Source organism: Thunnus thynnus, chromosome 13 (genome assembly GCF_963924715.1).
Source record: "Thunnus thynnus chromosome 13, fThuThy2.1, whole genome shotgun sequence".
NCBI lineage: Eukaryota > Metazoa > Chordata > Actinopteri > Scombriformes > Scombridae > Thunnus > Thunnus thynnus.
Window position 1 is genome coordinate 7,029,058 of NC_089529.1, and position 18,555 is coordinate 7,047,612.

Below are 18,555 nucleotides of genomic sequence, written 5' to 3' on the forward strand. Positions count from 1 at the left end.
CTGCCTTGCAAGATGGCGACGTGGTTGAGAATTGAAAGGTGAAACACAGGCTAAGTTAGCCAGCTAGCGACAACAACAACATCTTAAACGTCGTGTTGGTACACTGGAGGGCTAAAGTGGCATATATACTTTTGAGTCGACGTTTATTATTGTGCATGTTTTTGGTGCATTTCCGGACAAGCTCTCTGTTGTGGAAGTAAACCCATCCCCCCCTCAAGATAAGCTACAAATCCTATTGCGTTTATATGATAGTGTGGTGTTAAAAGACAACAATAACAACACACAGCAGTAGGATTTCTCACAGCCAGACTGTGTGTGAGGCCATAAAGTTCATCACGGTTACTGGGTTTGCATGGAGCTCATCAGATCAGAGAGACCATTGTAAATGCTGTCTAAAATTAACTGTGAAACCATGAAAGCAGACCAAACGCAGTGTAAGATTCATAACCTGAAAACTTCATGCATCTACTCTCAAAAAGACATTAAACCACGATGGAAATTATGATAGAAGACTGCTGAACTGGGAATGATAGATGAAGGGTAACACCAAATACACTATAGCCACTAATTCTTAGAGCTTTCTGTGACATTACAGAATGGAAATACATCTAACCAGCCACATTTATGCGTCATGTTAAAGGGAGTGAGAAAGGGATACAGCTTAACTTTATTGTGAGAAGGTCAAATGACTGATTTCTATCATTGATTTCTTTAGAAGTTGACATAGCTTCAAGTTGAGAAACAAGTTATGGGAAGTTATGTCACTAACCACGGCAGCTGAGTCTGAAGCATATTCATATTATTATGCTTACTCAGTTGCTGTGAATAATTAAGATTCAAGGATTCAGTGCTTTGCTAAGCAGGGAGGATGCTGTGACATGGGCTTGAACCCAGATGATCTGTTTTCTTTTATTCATGGGGAGCAAAGTTGAACAAATCATCTGGTTGCAATACTTGAAGCCAAAGAATTGCAAGAATTTTAGTTTCCTGTGTCACTGATTATCAGCCATACTGATAAATATTTGGTCATCACCTCATCGTACAACTCAAGTTCATCATTTTTAAGCAAGGATTACATTTATTTATGCAAAGTTTGGTTGACTATTTTTGGCACATGAATTCAACTCAACTCTACTCTATTTTTTGTCCCATTGGGTAAATTTGTAAACTTGTCTTGCAAGAAAATAGTGAAAAATATTTACATTCCCAGTATCACAAAAACAGCACATGTTTATATTTGTTGTAAACTCAGGTTCAACCACTTAGATCTGAATCTTCCTGCTATGTAGATTGCATTGCAAGCTAAATGCAATAAAACTAAAGCCAGCCTGACTCTAAATTTTAGTGTAGAGGTCACATGGAAGCATAAAGAGAAGCCTAATATTCATAAACACAGAGAAGACTATGTAGGAGCTATTGAAAACCATTTCAAATTAAATCAAGTGTAGAAAAATTAGAAAAAAAATCACCATCTATCAGCAGTATTAACTGCGACATGTTAGTTTTTTTTTTTTTACAAGTCATATCTTGAAGACACTGATGATATTTTTAGTCGCATTGCTGAAATTGTGGAAGTGGATCTCAAATTCTGGGAACACCAAACCTGTCTGCGGATTTAAAAAACAAAATAACAGCTTCCTACCCTTGGTTATGGTGGCAATAGCTCTTCCCAACCCTGAAGTTAGCGTCGTAATGTCTTGGCATCGTGGTCATGCTAGAATAAAAAATGACAGAGCCAGCAGGACACAGATTCATTTGATGGATCACTGTGAAGAATGATTAAAAAAAGGGCCAGGAAAAGTGATTGTTCTAAACCTACACACCAAACTGTTCTTTTTTGTAACCCATAAATAATAATGGGGATATCTGGTGTGTATGTTTTCTTTAAGCGTCACAGTATTTCCTGCCTCTGTCCTGGGTCCTGTTCTTCATACGTTGCTTAACTGATACAGGTTAAGCAACATATGTCTCCAGCTAACTAATGTCTTCAAATGCAAGTGGAGGATTGATTTATTTATCTCGGGAGGGAATTATATTAGTTAAAAGACTGACGTTATTCTGAAATAACAACAACATGAGCAGACAGTTGGAACCACGATCAGTGCTGATAACATTGATTGATTGGCACGACATGTAAGGTTTGAGACAGCACCTGTTTACTGCAGCTGTACAGCAGAAGTTAATTAAGAGTGGAAGAACATTTCTGTTGAAACAAATATCTTAACTAACACTTAACTATGAAATGACACACCCTGCCAGCCCCTTTAATAAACAACAGATTTAAAGCCCTTTTAAACAAGAGATGAAATCGCACAACCAACTGATAATATTAATAGTCTGTCTGACTTAGATAATTAAGGTGTCATGTATGAAAGTTGAATAATTTAGAATAATATTGAATTATTTGTAGTTTACGCTTGAATGTTTAGAAAGTGTCCGACATTTTATTCATCAAAATGTTGTGATTAAAGTAACTGTATTTGAATTTGTTCTAGCTCACAGTGATATAAGCTACCTTTGGATTTGAGCAGGAATGTTCATATCTTTAGATTACATTTGGATAGTTTATTTCACTTATATTCATTTGATTTTATTGTATTTTCAAATCACATATAGGCTCTTTTTATCGTGAATCTCCTGAGAATTACATTGATTTGTGTGCACATAACGCTGCCTAAATTGTTTATCATAAATTGATTATATTCAACATTCCTGCAAAATGTGAACTTTTTGTGCAACGTTTTTGTTGCTATGATAATACAGAACCTATCTGCAAACTGAATTATATCAACTTTTAAATGTTTTTTTCCCCCAACAATACCTACTTTTTCCAACAACATCTACACCTGTGAAGTTTTTTTTTTTTTAAATATATTTTTGGTGCATTTTTAAGCCCAGGAAACAAGGGGGGGAGGACCAGGGCTCTATTCACACCTGGCATTAAAATGCATCTCGGGTGATCTGATCACGTGTGGGACAGCTCTAAGTACAGGTGTGAATGCACCCAAGATGCATTGAGGACACATTGAGATCGGATCAGTCAGACCAAATTAGGAGATGGTCTGGGCTGCATATGGCCACATTCATTTAGCAGCGTGTATGTGAATGTGTTCTGGGCCACGTTTGGACCGTCTACTCAACTGATGTCCTCTTTGTAGGTGGAAGTACGTTTGCCAACGGCGTCATATGAAAGTGCGAAACAACAACACAACAACAGGCAAAATGGATTCTTGTGGATGGAATTCACACGAAACACACTTTCTGATTTCCATTTAGGCTGAAGAGTTTTGATTTTTGCCTGTGTGCCTAGATCACAAACTGTTTCTTCTTTTAATTTCTGGCAGACTAGGCACAGGAAGTGCATTGCGGCCTCCTGCTATTTAAAAACAACAATGCATTTGGTCTTTGCAAATGAAAGTGATGTATGTGTTTATTTGCATATAGAGCCAGGAAGTGAAATCTGATCACAAGTGGTCACTCGAGATGCATGTGGAGATGCATGTTAATTACAGTTGTGAACAGGGCCTAGGAAGCGACCTGCAACAAAGGTCCACTGCTGGAATCGAACTGCAGACGTTGCACTTATGTGGGCTACCAAGGCACACCTATGCCTGCTAAGTAAAGGCAAGACAAAAACTCCTCGGTCAAGGTTGGGGAAGGTCTGGATGTTTGGTGGATGAAGTGAATATAAAAAAGTTTTGGCCTTGATGATGCAGCCATTTTTGAATAAATAATATTCAAACATAATATGTTATTATTGTGATAACAGCTCCGCATACGTTTGAGACAGCTCTGACAAGCTAAAAAAATCCTGGCTAATAACAAATCAAGTTAACTGTGTTATCTGTGTTCAGAGATCAGGCCCCTGTTCTTTCTACGCACAGAGAGACTGTTTCGGTGTTTCTTAGAGCTGCAGCTGCTTTAATGCGCCCATTTTGTTTAAAGGCTTTGACTTTAATGCAGGAGTTTAATAAGTCATAGAGTGGTGTGTTTTGGCTTTGATTCTAACTCTTTGACCTTCATTAGCAACAAGAGCCAATATCAGCAGACCAGTGCTTTAGGCCTGTATTAGAACTTTTTGAGAAAAATGATATATAAATATACTATCATATGAAAGGTTTGTGGCACTCCCTCTTGTTGTGTCTTGTGTCTATATTGTGCACACTAACTCATCAGCACACCGTTAGTTCAAGAGACGACACATGATAGCTTATCACAAGTTCCACACGTTCTATCTGATGCTCTAGCAGGTCTCTCAAAATGCAGTATTTTTTGACAAGACTATTCATTACTGTTAATCTAACTTAGTTTATTCCTTTTATCTTGGTTGGCAGATTCTCTTTATCTTATTCTGTCTTATGTCTTATTCTGTCATGTAAATATCTACAGTGTGACATTAAAAAAAATAAATGTGATGTTTCCTGTCTTGCTGCAGGTGGTTTGTGTCTCCAAACATGGTCTAGCTGAAACCTCTGATCCGTGAAGCAGCAGCAGCCCGCTTGCACTGATTCAGGATGTCCAGTAGCTCGGGCTACCCCCCCAGCCAGGGGAACTTCAGCAGCGAGCAGAGCCGATACCCACCGCATTCTGTCCAGTACACCTTCAGCGGCTCGCGCCACCAACAGGTAAAGCCTTCTTTGTTTTTTGGGGGAGGTGGGCATTTGCTGGCTTTGTTAAATAGCTGTAATGGAGAGATGACACAAAGTAAAGGAGAGAGTGATGCAACGAGGTCCCGCGCTGTATTGGAATTGGAGATGTTGTGGTTCATGGTCGGCGTTTTAACAGACAGTTTCATGGATCTTGAAATCAGAATTTTGGCTTGAGATTTTCAATTGAGCGCAGGGTAGATGTGAAGATATTACAAATAAAAACTATTTAACTGTAACAATGGTACTGTGCTAGGAACACTGGTATTAATTTACAATTTTGTGTCCACTGTATATATATATATATGTGTGCTCTGTAAATCAGGTATCCTGTTTTCTCCTTTGAGAGAAACCAGTTTCAATTCTTTGGTTTCATGATGGCTTCACCTAGTTTTACATTATTTTGCTTAAATGCCGTTCTTATATTCGCCTATGTAGCCGGAGACCTTATTTCGACACAGAAAATCAAATCTTGCATAAAGCGATAACGTGTCGCACTGAGTCTGAAAGCATCCTGCCACACAACACAAGAGCCACAGACTCTGAACAACCTGCTAAAGTCTCCTTATCTAACTTACATCAACACGTGTCTTGTCCTGCACCTTAGCTTGTTGAACAAGCTACCAATCAAACATTTGATGGGGAAAAGTGCACTGCTAACACCAGTTAGCAGCTAGATAGCTAATTAGCTGTTAAGCTGCAGCACATTAAACAGCGTGTAAACATACCTGGTGTGATTATTGCTCTTTAAAATCCCTGCTAACGTCACACTGTCTGCCCATGACTTGCAGCTGCACCATTTTATTCTCTTTGTCTCTGTTCTGTAACATTGGTAGCCTGCTAGCTGCTGTCAATCAAACCCAAACACCAGCATGCTCCTCTAGCTGGCTGACACAAAAAGGAGCATCTCTGATATTTACCTTTTTTCTTAATTTTTAATAATACAGAACTATTACCAATATATTTAAAAAACACATTGACATTATTTTTGACTGCAAACATGATTAAATGTGATTTCAGTTGGACTCTAACCATAACCGAGTCAGGGATTCGATCAAGGTAATGCGTTGCAATCGTTGTGGAAAGACCAATCCTGAAGGAAGATGTGAACCAGATTCAGCCTGATTTTCTAATTAAAGTATTGGGCTTGGGTTGGACAATTATTGACTGATTTAAATTAAAGGTTTTGTATGTACATAAATTGAGATATGTTTCATTTTTGACAGTAGCTGAATGCTATACTGTATATGTTTTTGTTTTGTTTTCACTTTGCACACAGTCAGAGATTTGTTCCAAGAGGAAGTCTAGCATTTGAAATAAGAAGGATTTCTTTTGTTGCCCTTAATTGTGATTGTGATGAACAGCGGGTTTAGGTTCAGGCCCAGCTTTTACCTTTTGTGGGTTGGGATGAGACATTAAATTTAGGCACCTGCAGAGCAGTACTGATTGCGTGGGTTGAGAATTTGTTGCAGTGAAGTGCAGTGAACAAACAAGATTTGTGTTGGTAGGCAGTCTAAGAAGAAGTTCAGACAGATTTGTTGAACAAGGCCTTCGGGCTGCACCTTAAACCTGTGTTGACAGTTAATCCGAATGGGTAATGCATGTTCACTGACCTCTTCGCAACTGATTCGCAGCTACACACTGAAAATTAAACGGAGGCGGTGGCCTCATGTAGCCTTTCATGTTCTGTGTGGCTTCAGTTTTAGGGCTTTTAGTTTCTCAAACCCAGCTGGAGCTGCAAGAGCCTTTTCACTACGTAGGCAACCTGCAAGTGAATTGGGACTGCATTTGCTAAGAATGTCTTGCTTGCTATGGTGGCATTGTTGTTGGTTTTGAGACTAGTTTTAGTAATATTTTAACTCAAACAAAATACTAATTTCATGTGTGAGGAAAGACCTTTTAATTTCAATATTTGTAGAATTGAAGCACATTTACAGGTTTATTTATTACACTGAAGTTGTCAGGAGTTTTTTGTCAAATTGAAATGCAATAAAGATGAATAGATAATCATAGTGAACAACATACTCCTGCAGCTCTATAATGTCTGTGTAGCATTGAATTCATTTGACTGTTGTGAATATCGGATAATGTTTGTTAGCCGTTTTGAATGACTTACTTCTTAGAAACTTACTTTCACAGAAAATTGTCAGCGGTACATTTCTGGGCATTCGGATTGTTTGCTTAAATCTGGGACAAAACTGGAGTTTGGAAATGTTTCCTGTAACTGCATTTGCTTGTTCAGGTTGGAGGTCACTCTGCGCTGATAACATTTATGTGTTCTTTTCTCAAAAGCTTTTTGATAAATGCTTAATAAATAGAGTATTTAATAAGGTTTAATCAATTTACTTGACATGAACAAAATTAATTTTAGCTTGCCAGATAGAGACAGTGCTACTGATTGTGATGATTTCATCATTGTCCACTGACTGATGAGATGTTTGGCCATTTCCCGACCAGCCCTTGTTCCACAGTGTCCTATGGTTTTATTTCATTCATCTTTCTAATAAGCTTAGACATGATATTGTGGTGTTGTGTTCTCATTCTAAGCTACATGGGCATGTCCTCCTGTACATGCTGATAAATTTGAGAACCTTGTTATTTTAACAGATAGGGATTAGTTAGTGTTTAGTATTCAGATGCTATGTCCTATATTCTGCACTTGTTGAAAGCTAAGAAATGCCCCATTTCCTTCATTTAGCAGCGTTGCCTTTATTAGATTGAGTACAGCAGAGATCTTAAACGAGGTGGGTAAGGAGGGGAGTGACACGCGACAAAGGTCCCCAGCTGGACTCGAACCGCAGACGTCGCTCTTCAGACGACTTTTAACAGCGCTCGCAGCCCAATACACAGTCAACGCAGTTACTTGTGCAAATTAGGAGGAAAAAAAAAAGAGCCATAAAAAAACTCCTGATGTCACAGTTAGATGTGTAAAGCGTGAGCGAAGTACGCAGCCTGTATTGATTAAAAATGAAGCGTATATGTTGCGTCAGATGGGTGTGAGATGTGCAACTGAAAAACGCAGAGCGAGTCGCTGGCGTGGGCGAGACTTGCCTCACTGTAAACATGATTTATTTGTTTCATCTGTGAAGTGCTTTTTTGATAATGGTAGCTTTGCAGTAACTCATGGTTTATTTTTCTTTTCTGTTCAGCAGATCTCATTTCCTCCATATTGTTGTGACCTTGATCAGTTTGCTTCATAAAGTGTTTTTGTGGTGTTTACCTCTTGCCTGCAGGATTTCACCGTCCCAGACTATCGGACTCACATGCAGGATCCACAGGGTCGGAGAAGACCATCTTTACTGTCTGAATTCCACCCTGGAACTGAAAGGTGAGGGTTTCACTGACCTGCTGCCTAAATATCTAACAGATGATAACTGCATCCATGTATTTTCAATCCAGATTTCTAAATTCAGTATTGTGTTGCAGTTTCCCCCATTTGCACTCCCTCAGGGATAACCCCAGATTACAGTTTGGGAGCCATTTATCTCGACAGCTGGGTGTGACTCCATCTGTAAATGTGAGTTCTTGTTTACTTCTGTTCTTTAGGCCTCCCGAGAGACGCCATGGTTACGAACAGCAGTTTCACTCCGTCACAGCCCAGCCTGAACATGAAGTCTTGGAGTCTAAACGCCCTCGCATGGAGACTGTTGCGGAGTCCCACATCACCCGCACCCCTCCTACCGCTGGGGGTATTGTCCTGCCCATGCCCCACACAGTACAGGACAGCCTCAGAGCCACTGTGGAGGTCAAAAAGGTGGGCCCTGTTCCTCACAGTTAGTCGCAGTTGTGTTTTTGTCCTTTTAAGAGACAAACTGAGATGGGTCGTATTATGGTTTACAGTCTCCTCATAATGAGACAGAACTTTTCTGTATGTTTTATAATGTCAGCACGTGTTCATGTGTACTATTGGAGGTCGGTACCCAACAAAATGTAGAACCCTATGCGACACTGCCTCACTGGCTGCTTTTTGAAGTGTAAATAATGTTATGAGACAGGACTGAATCATTCGGTTTGTAGAGAACTTGTCCTGTAGTTTTTGGGATCTCAATGAACCTTTTTTCATTTTACCAGGAGTCTCAGTTCACCGTCAAAGTGGAGTCCGCGTCCCCAGGAGGACATACACTACACATGGGGGAAGAGCAGGACACTTCACCTTCCAAGCTGTCCAAGGAGGAGCTGATCCAGAGTATGGACCGCGTGGACAGAGAGATTGCTAAAGTGGAGCAGCAGATTTTCAAGCTGAAGAAAAAGCAGGTTGGTTACCCAGTGAGACCTTTTGTCTCTGAACATGCATCAAACACAATAGGTGTTATGTAAGAAAACTTGGCACAAGGAACAATTCCACTTGGTTTTTTGGTTAAGCAATAACCCATGAGGTTACCAGTGAGGTAATTTAGAACAGAAATGATGAATTGTTAAACCTCAAACATCGATGGCTTACTGCTTTTATGAAATTATGTGTAATTATAAACCACCATAATAGAAGTTTTAAAGGTCCTGTTGTTGATTGATGTTTAGTGTAATAATTACAATTTGAAAGAGCAAGTGTGACAGTGACTGCATTACCATCAGAGCTTCAGAACCAGACATGAACGTGTTCAAGTATAATAAAGTGACATGGATGTAAATAAATATATAGCCACAGGAGAGTCATAGCAGGCCAACGGTGTATGCACAGCAACGTCACAATCAGAACTGAAGGTCAGGTTGAAGTGACAAATATAACAAGTTGTAGTCATGTCAGTAGTCTTAATTCGTAGCATTGGCAAAATATCATTTTGGATTAAAATAATCTCAGATTTGATAGTTTTCCAGCAGTCTCTGGAGTTCTTTCCCTCCTGGAAAAATCTGGTGTTCAGTCTAATGATAACAGGCCCCATACAGTGTTGCATTTTGTCTCTCAACATTTCTCTCAATTTCTAGCGATGCAGGCTTAGTTTTTCATCATCCTATCTTCTCGTCTGGATTAGCTTGTTTTTAATCTAGTTTGTGGCTGTTTTTCTGCCGCTATCTTTTTTGGAATTTCGTCTCATTAGATAGGAATGTAAGCTGAGCTTTGCTGGGAGAGAATACTTTTCAGTTTTTCACTCTGCGTTTTCCCAAGATTTTCAGGGATTTATTTGTTTATTTGAGGCATTTCAGGAACTTCTAATCTCATCCCTGTAACCTGGTAGTTTACATAACCTTTAACTTGTAAACATTTAGCCATCAAACACTCAGTAGTTCAGCTTGTCTGTCAGCATCAGCATGGCCCCAATGGCAAAAACCTTCATTTCTGTAATAAAAAGTGTTATACTTGAATAAGTCTGTAGAGAACAATCTGATAATACACGTATGGGCTCAGATATCGGAAGCTAAGATCAGATCAACACATTGTAGATTAGCTACAAATCCAATTAAACCAGCACCTTTATCGCAGTAAGGCTAGTGATGTAGCAGTAGAGCGAAAAACACCCAGCTACAAATCCAGACTCTGCTAATGTCACCAGTAATTCACACAGGTCACCGTTATTAGTTGTAATTGCATGTAATTAGTCAGTAGCCAAGGAGTGAAACAAAACACTCTCTGCTACGGTTCCCCAATCATCGACACAACTGTCGTAATGAGGCGAAAACACCTCAGCGAGACTGGTCAGTCAAGTATAAAACCCACAAGCTAATACAGCACATGATAGCAGTTCACCCGCAATGACCGGAGGCGTTAAGCGGGTACGTTAGCAAGGCATATCTGACGGAGGAAATAAAGTTGGCTACTTGCCTGGAAAAGTTTTGGCAAAACTCCCAGCGGAGATGAACACTAGCTATGTAGCCTCTGGAGGACGGAATCATAGCTCCAACTGATAGGTTACGAGGCTCCTGACATAGGCGGTAAAGCACTGATGCTAGCTAATGCTAACAACACACACAACCTGTGCGTTTAGGCGAGAAGATGAAAAGGATACAACTCCTGGGTGCCAGGCCCCTCTATCAGGTTGCTTGTGTCATACAGGTAACACGTGTGACTTTGTTGGTATTATGTCTCGACCCCCTGTGCATGCGTGCGATGTATATCCAGGTATCTCATACCGTCTCATAGAACCGTAGTTACATTTGTAACTCTCTGTGTGTTTTCTACCATGTGTTCAGTATGAACATGAATACACATAAAGACCATACAAAACATTTAATTGAGTCACGTATAGAAGAAAGGAGGTCCCTCCATATTTTTCCTGTGTGTATTATGTGTGTCTTGTCTTGTGTACTATTGGTTAAAAATATTTTATGTTGGTGTTGTCTCTTAGCAACAACTAGAAGAGGAAGCAGCAAAGCCAGTGGAGCCAGAAAAGCCAGTGACCCCTCCCCCGGTGGAGCACAAGCACCGCAGCATAGTCCAGATCATCTACGATGAGAACAGGGTTAGTCGTCTGCTGCAAACACCAAAAAACAAGCATCTGTTCTTCTCACTTCTCTTTTGTCAATTTGTTTGTGTTCTTAACAATTCCTGCTATTCTTTTTTTATCATCTCTGTGCTGCGTCAAAGTTTTTGTTTTTCCACTGGCCTGGGTTAGCCCACTTAAGTCATACCGAGCCACACAAAGCTGAGAACACATGCATTTCCACTGCACCCTCACAGCAGGGGACACCTAAGGCGAACCGCACACTCGTGGTCCTGCTTAGTAGCATGGCTAAACACGGCCAGCCAGTGATTGTCTCCTCTCTCAAACTAAACCATGTCTTGCACTAAACTGGCAGTTGAGCACGTGTTTTTATGTCTCTCTGTGTTAGCTCTCAGTACTTTTGTATCTTTTAACTGATCTCTGTGGTTTGGTGTTTAGTTTCACTACGTTCTGTTCCTTCTTTCAGACATCAGCCCTGTTTTACTGTTTTACCGTTACTGTATTTGACTGGAGCTGTGTTAAGTTACTGCTGATACAAACTCAACATTTCCTGCTGTTGCTGTGTCACATTAACGTTGTTCACTGGAGAACCAGCAGGAGGCTCTCAGTCTGGAGCAGCAATAGGAAATGCAATTTTTTGTGCCAGTTGGTGTAACTTAAAGCGTTGCAACTTAAAAACACCAACTACACAACATATTGAACGCTATTTGTTCAGTGGGTCTGTTTAAACGTTGCAGGGAGGAATAGTACAAGCAGAGACGACCACAGTAAGATGTTGGAAAAAGAGCTGCAAATGACTGGCTCTTCTGCACACCTCCAGTACATTATCAGTGAATTTTACCTTGCTGTGCTGTGCTGTGCTGTGGGAAAACACTCGCACCATGAGTTTTCTCACAGCTCAGCTCTGCATGATTATCCCCACCCCTGATGAAAAAACGGCCTATGGCGTAGCAATGTGTTGATTTTCAGAAGTAATTTTGGGCGTCTGCCATTGGAATATGTTGGAATGTCTTGTGGTTTTTTTTGCATCATTGATGTTTTGAAGGCAGTAGTGTGAGAAAGTAAACATGTATTTTCGTGAGGTATTTCCTATATTATTATATTACCTATTGTATTTTTGTTTAACTTCGTTTAATCAATTAAGAACACACATAACCAACAGTCAAGTGCAGAGGCAGGCCTCATTATCTGTATTTCAGCCGAACAATAGGGGAGTGAGTGAGTGTGTGTTTATGAAGGTCACTGCAGTTCATGTCTGTCAGACAATGTTGTGGTAGGAGAGTGCTGGGACACGCCTTCCTTCCCAGTCAGCCATTAACCCTTTAGGCTGTAAAGCTGCTCCAGCTCTGTGCACAGCATTTAGGTCTTGGTTGTTTGTCTCAGTCTGTGGCTGGAGGCTTATGCAAAGTAAAAAAAAAAAAAAAAGTTATTCAACATCTTTCTGAGGATCTTGAATAAGTTGACAGTCTGCTCTGATCCAGGAAATCTGTTGTTGCCAACCCTATTAATTATGCTGCAGTGGGAACATTCTTTCTTCCTTTTTTATTTATTTATTTTTTTCTTGTATCCTTTCAGCTGCAGCTGCTCAGTTTTCAAATGTATCAAATGCAGAAGGTCATACTTCAAGCACAAACAATATGTATCTAAAAATGTTCAAGCAAGCATCCATTTTTTTTCGTTATTCAGTACTTTAAGTTATTGAAGTTTATTTTGAGTTCATGGTTTTCCTGAATTGTTGCCCTTTTTATAGTTACAGTAATTAACTTGAAAATTTAAATTGCTGTAAAAATGTAACAATGCATGGCCACATTTAAGTACTTTGTTAATTGAAGCTTCTCTTTATGCTGTAACCAATTCTAATGTTATAAATATAATCTTATAAATATTATATTTCTATGAGTATAAGCAAGATATAATCTTGAACTTCACATGCAATGTTTTTCTAGGTGAAAATGTTTCATTTTTGAATTTGCAGTGATTTTTTTTTGGTAGATCTTTGTTAAAACTCTTGTCCTTTATTTATTTATTTATTTTTTATTTTTTTATAGAAAAAAGCTGAAGAGGCCCATAAAATACTGGAAGGTCTTGGTCCTAAGGTTGAGCTGGTATGTTATGAAATGGTTAATAATATATTTTGTCCTTGCATGAGCTTTGAAGAAGAAGTAATGCTTAGATCAGTGGCAAGTTAATTATTACTGCTTGTCTAATGGCTAATGACTAATCCACTACCTGTGTCTGGTCTTCTTTTACACTTCTTAGCCCCTGTACAATCAGCCGTCAGACACAAAGGTGTACCATGACAACATCAAAACGTGAGTATCCACATTTGTTACATAGATTTGCATTAGAAGTGCAAGACATGATGCTTAACATATTAACAGCATAGGAACCATCTCAGCTTGAGGTAACGCTGACCTCAGTGCAATAAACCCAGCTGATAAACCTGTCTAATCTGATTGCTGCGTCACCCGACTGAGTTGCCCTACTGACACCAAGGAGAGTGATTGAGAAAGGAAGTAAAAGAGCGTACATGTGTCTGGGTTAGGTGTGTTTAACGTAGGCTTGTGTTTGGGGTTGAAGGCCAGGCTGTCTAGGATCCAGGAACCCTTATCAGTGTGTACCTTGAGAGTGGCCCATTTGACTCGGTCTTTTATCAGGACAGAGACCACCTCTGTGTGAATCTGCTGTACACACATGCTTTCAGGGTCAGCTCACTCACTATTCTCTCCCCACAGCCGCCATCATGTGTAAACAAATGAGTTCCCAGTATTTTGTACCTGCCACTGTGCAAATAAACAATGTCCATGATGTTTTTTTCAAGGGTGAAACAATAATCAAGCTATCTTCCTCAAAGAATTTACTTTTCTGCTGAAATAATGACTTTTTTAAGTAATGTGCAATTTTGTATGCTTTCTGGAATATGCCACAATAATTTTGCTAATGAACTCTATGATATCTCCATTTCACTGATTTTAAGTGTTGTTCTCTTGTAGCAACCAAGTCATGAGGAAGAAGCTGATTTTGTTTTTTAAAAGGAGGAACCACGCTCGTAAACAAAGGGTAAGTGTCCCTGCTGTTCAGACAGTGTAGTGGAAGTTCCAGGTATTTGTGTGTGAGTGCTCTGGACGCATTAGCAGCAGCACTCATTCTGGTGGTCAGTGTAACAGCCATATCATATCTGACTGTTTGCATTAGGATGACCTCAGCCGCCCAGGGGAAATATTATTGGTCTTGTTAAAGGTTTTGATACGCAGCATCTTCCCTGTTTACATAAAGCTACTGAATATTGACACAGTCTGGGTACACTGCAAAAATCATCATCATCAAACTCAAATAAGAAAAGTTTGTAGTTTTGAATGTCCATATTGTTGGACAGAATGTTAAATACTAGAGCTCACTCAACATTTAAAGCTGATTTTATATAATTACTTAAATAAGAAACTCTTGTAATTATCAGGTTAATGTATATAGTGTGTAATATAGAAATCGTGGGTTGCAGTGAAACCAATTCATTAACACTTAGAGTCTACGTCCATGCTGTCGCTAATGTCAGCATGCTAACATACTGACAGTGTCCATGCTAATGTGCTGATGTTTAACATGTATAATGTTTACCATGTTCACCATCTTAGTTAAGTTAGCATGTTAGCCTGCTAATGCGCTAAAGTTATTCTAAGTAAAGTTATTGTAATAACTTACAAAGTTGTTGTAAGTTCTTATAATTCATCTTAAAGGGGACATGAACCAAATTTCATGGCAATCTGTCCAACAGTTGTTGAGACATTTCACTCACAACCACAAATGTAAACCTCAGGCTGGCTAGAGGAGAAGTCAGAGGATCATCCATCAGTGCTATTCTCTAGGGAGCATGAATGTCTCTACAAATTTCCATTACAGTCCATATAATAGTTGGAGAGATACTTCAGTCTGGAACAAAGTGGTGGACCGAGTGACCGACAGACATTGTAATCCCAAGAGGCATGCCGCATGCTTGGCTAATAAAAGTCATTTACTTGTGTATTTTCAGTACAGGAAACGCCTTGGTTTCCCCTGTTAAAAAGTATGTTGTGAGCCAAAACCTACTTTCATATTCAGTAGGAAAATAAATACTGTTACATCACAGAACAGATATGACACATATGCTGTCCAAATGACGGCCTGTCTGTCTTTCTTATCAGTAACCAGTGAGTTACAAATTTCAGAATCACCCCATGTAGAAGCAATTTGCTCTTTTTTTTGTATTGTAGTAGTTCAGTCAGTCCCACCTTTCTCTGGCTGTTCCCTGTCAGGGTCAGACAGACCTTTTGGACTCTGAACAATGGCAGAGTGCACATGGCCTCATGCCAAGAGGAAGGTGAATTGTTTGTCTGTCGCAGCAGAGAGTGGAAACGAGGCTGTATTGTCCTCCCAATACAGGAATCTTATCTTCACTAAGCACTTTAACTCTTACGACTCTGGAAATGTGGTTTTTAGTTTTTATGGTACAGTAAAGTGCAGTGTTTATTTTAGCAGTAAATACCAAGTCAGATCTTTGAGGATATTTGATCTTGCTCCTGTAGAATGACAGTGTACCAGACCAGTTTTATATAAAAACATATACAATACATGTACAGTACCAGTCAAAGGTTTGGACACAACTTCCCATTGACTTGAATGAGAAAGTGTGTCCAAACTTTTGACTGGTTCTGTATGTGCTGATTTAAACGTAAGCTTCTGTAACCAAATATTGGTTATGGCAAAGAGCTTTTGAAAGCGATTTGTAAACAGAATAGTTGCATCAGAACAAGCTGTTCCTGGGTCAGCACACTGAATTAGGCAATGTGAAAGACAGGCGCAAACCCACAACAAACAGAGGCAGTTCCTGAACAGCATGTACTCTCTCAACTCAAAGTTTCTGTAGCCCGTCTGTAGTTGTGGTTATTTTTTTAATGCTCATTTTCAAAGATAAACTACAACACTGATTTCATTGTCATTAAAAAAAACATCCACTAATACATTCATGTTCACCTACAGCCAATAAGACAGAGGTCGGTCGTGATTCTTGTTGCTAGGTGGTCTGATGGTTAGATTTTAATAATGATGTTTCCATTATTTGTATTTACTTTGCCTCTTCTGTTCAGTGATCTAGCAACATATTGCATTTAATGTACCTCCAACAAACTGAGCTCTATCCATTACTTCATCAAAAACTTGAGAATTTATTTCTCACCTCCAGAATCCGCCCTAAACGCAATTAAAGGTGGTCGATATATCGAATATACTCAATGTATCACAGCTTGTTCTTTCTGGGATGTAATAAATTACTATATCACGAACATTGAGTACAAATAGTCACTTTTTAAAAAAATTTTTTTTTAAAGCTGACGGCATCAGACTTGCTTTGATGTTTTGCCTCTCATAGGTGCTCTGCTTCCTCTCTCTCTCTCTCTCTCTCTCTCTCCTATGGGTCTCTCCCTCTCACAGAGACAAAAAGAAAAAACTCACATACATATGTCGCACACACTCGCCTGTCCATTCAGACCATGATGTTTTTGGATCTCACCGGTAACAGTTTAACTTTCTGCGAACAGCTAACTGCTAACCGCTAACTGTTGTTGTTGTCGACCTTCTGTTGACCAGAAGCTTCAAGTTCACAGCAACTAAACTTCCGGCCCGAGACGAGCATCAGTGGTTCTGCTTTCATTCATATCATTATAATGGTACTTTATTTAACTTAAACAGTTATTTATTTAACTTTATTATAACAGTAGTTTAGGATTTTAGCAGTCTAGAGTAGTTTAGAGATTTCAAAATATCAAGACATATATTGTGTATCACGATATAGCCCAAAAATATTGGGATATTATTTATAGGCCATATTGCCCAGCCTCAATGTCAACCACTTCAAGATTGTAGCAAAACCTTGTACAATGCTGTGATAACAATATAGCAACAGAAGATTGAAATCCCCCTTACTCCTTATTACAGTCAATGGTTTAAGAATATAGCGAAGATGCAGGTGACAAATTTTATTTGGGAATTTGAAAATATTCCTTGTTGATCCTCTGGCTCATCGGTTTGTCGAGGTTCTTTTGGCCCTTACTGTAGTGATGGATGCCCACTCCTGATACAGTTGTGCATTTTTCATGCTTTGTGCACAGGAACAGAAGATCTGCCAGCGCTATGACCAACTGATGGAAGCTTGGGAGAAGAAGGTGGAGCGGATGGAGAACAACCCCAGACGCAAAGCCAAGGACAGCAGAACACGGGAGTACTATGAAAGACAATTTCCCGAGATCCGGAAGCAGAGAGAGCAGCAGGAGCGCTTCCAGAGGTAGGTCTTTACCTGTGACTGGTCAGCATTGTGACATTATACCGTTGTGTGTTATAATATACATTTGGCTATGACTGGTTCATGGTTCAGAAGCACACGGGTACCCTTCCCACTTTGCTTTACAGTCTTCCTCAGTATTGGTTTACTCTGGGAAGGGGTGGACTTTGTTTTCATCAAATTCAATAATTGGCTGGTGGAAGGAGATTAATTGTACTCCTTAAATTTGATGGGTGCGATGTAGAGCTGCTGTGGTTACTGTGTTACCATGGTAATGCAATCACGTCACGCCCACCACAGAGTCAAGCTGATCACCGCTGAGTGAGCGGCTCAAGTGATGAGACATTAGTTATTCTCTCAGGCTTGACATAAAGAATGATGTGCCTGATGATGATGATGATGATGATGATGATGATGATGATGATGAGTGCTAAGACATTTAGAGACATAAGGCTTATTGATAGACATTTAGACAATAGAGGCTATAAAGAATAGATTACTACAGGAACAAATACATTTGAAAAGTTGGTGCGAATATAAGACAGGTTTTTTATTTTCTTGGAAATACGTGTGAAAAAGTGGTGTCGTCGTGTTCACAACATCAGATATTCTTTTTGAATGGATAAAATATCGGTGTCAAACTGACTCCTCCATGGAGTGTTGCATTATGGGTTGTTTGTAGCTTTAATGTTGCTAGGCTAGCAAGTGTCTTAAAGTCTGTTTATAGTGATTGTGTTAGAGTCAGTCAGCACTAAAAGCGGTTCATTAGTCCAGTTTAACCTGCAGGAGTTTTCTCAAGGCTTGTTTAACGTGTTTTTCTGCCACATAGGAAATGAATTCAGTAAGTTCAAAGCGTCTTCCGACATCTCTACTTCAGAAACGGAATATGACAAACTGCCAAATACCACTGTCACAGATAATAAGGAGCTCAAACAGACAAACAGGCAGTTGTATAAATGCTAACTGCTGGAGAAAATAAGTTCTGACTGCTTCTAAGAGCCTGTCAGGAGAGTGTGTGAGTATGTAACTATACTATGATGTAAGTTATATTCAGAAAGTATTTTTCCAAAAACAGGTGTTGGAAAAGGGGCGGAGGGGGGGTTGTCTTATAATCAGGATGGCCTTATACTTGGGCCAATACAGTACCAGGAACCAATTATTTTATAACATTTGAGGTTTAGATTTTTTTTTTTTAATGACAGTCACTGCAATGGTTAGAATG

At 39.5% G+C, this 18,555-nt stretch overlaps 1 protein-coding gene across 4 annotated transcripts in view; it reads left to right on the forward strand.

Moving 5' to 3' along the window:
- ncor1 (nuclear receptor corepressor 1) overlaps positions 1–18,555 on the forward strand; it is a 60,557-nt gene that overhangs the window by 858 nt on the left and 41,144 nt on the right. For all 4 annotated transcript variants that reach the window (XM_067607540.1, XM_067607539.1, XM_067607541.1 and 1 more), the window contains exons 2-10: positions 4,436–4,625; positions 7,880–7,974; positions 8,193–8,400; positions 8,718–8,900; positions 10,928–11,041; positions 13,072–13,128; positions 13,283–13,335; positions 14,017–14,083; positions 17,164–17,336. In XM_067607540.1, the coding sequence (XP_067463641.1) occupies positions 4,515–4,625; positions 7,880–7,974; positions 8,193–8,400; positions 8,718–8,900; positions 10,928–11,041; positions 13,072–13,128; positions 13,283–13,335; positions 14,017–14,083; positions 17,164–17,336 (1,061 nt within the window). In that variant the 5' untranslated portion in view covers positions 4,436–4,514. The remainder of the gene's footprint in view (positions 1–4,435; positions 4,626–7,879; positions 7,975–8,192; positions 8,401–8,717; positions 8,901–10,927; positions 11,042–13,071; positions 13,129–13,282; positions 13,336–14,016; positions 14,084–17,163; positions 17,337–18,555) is intronic.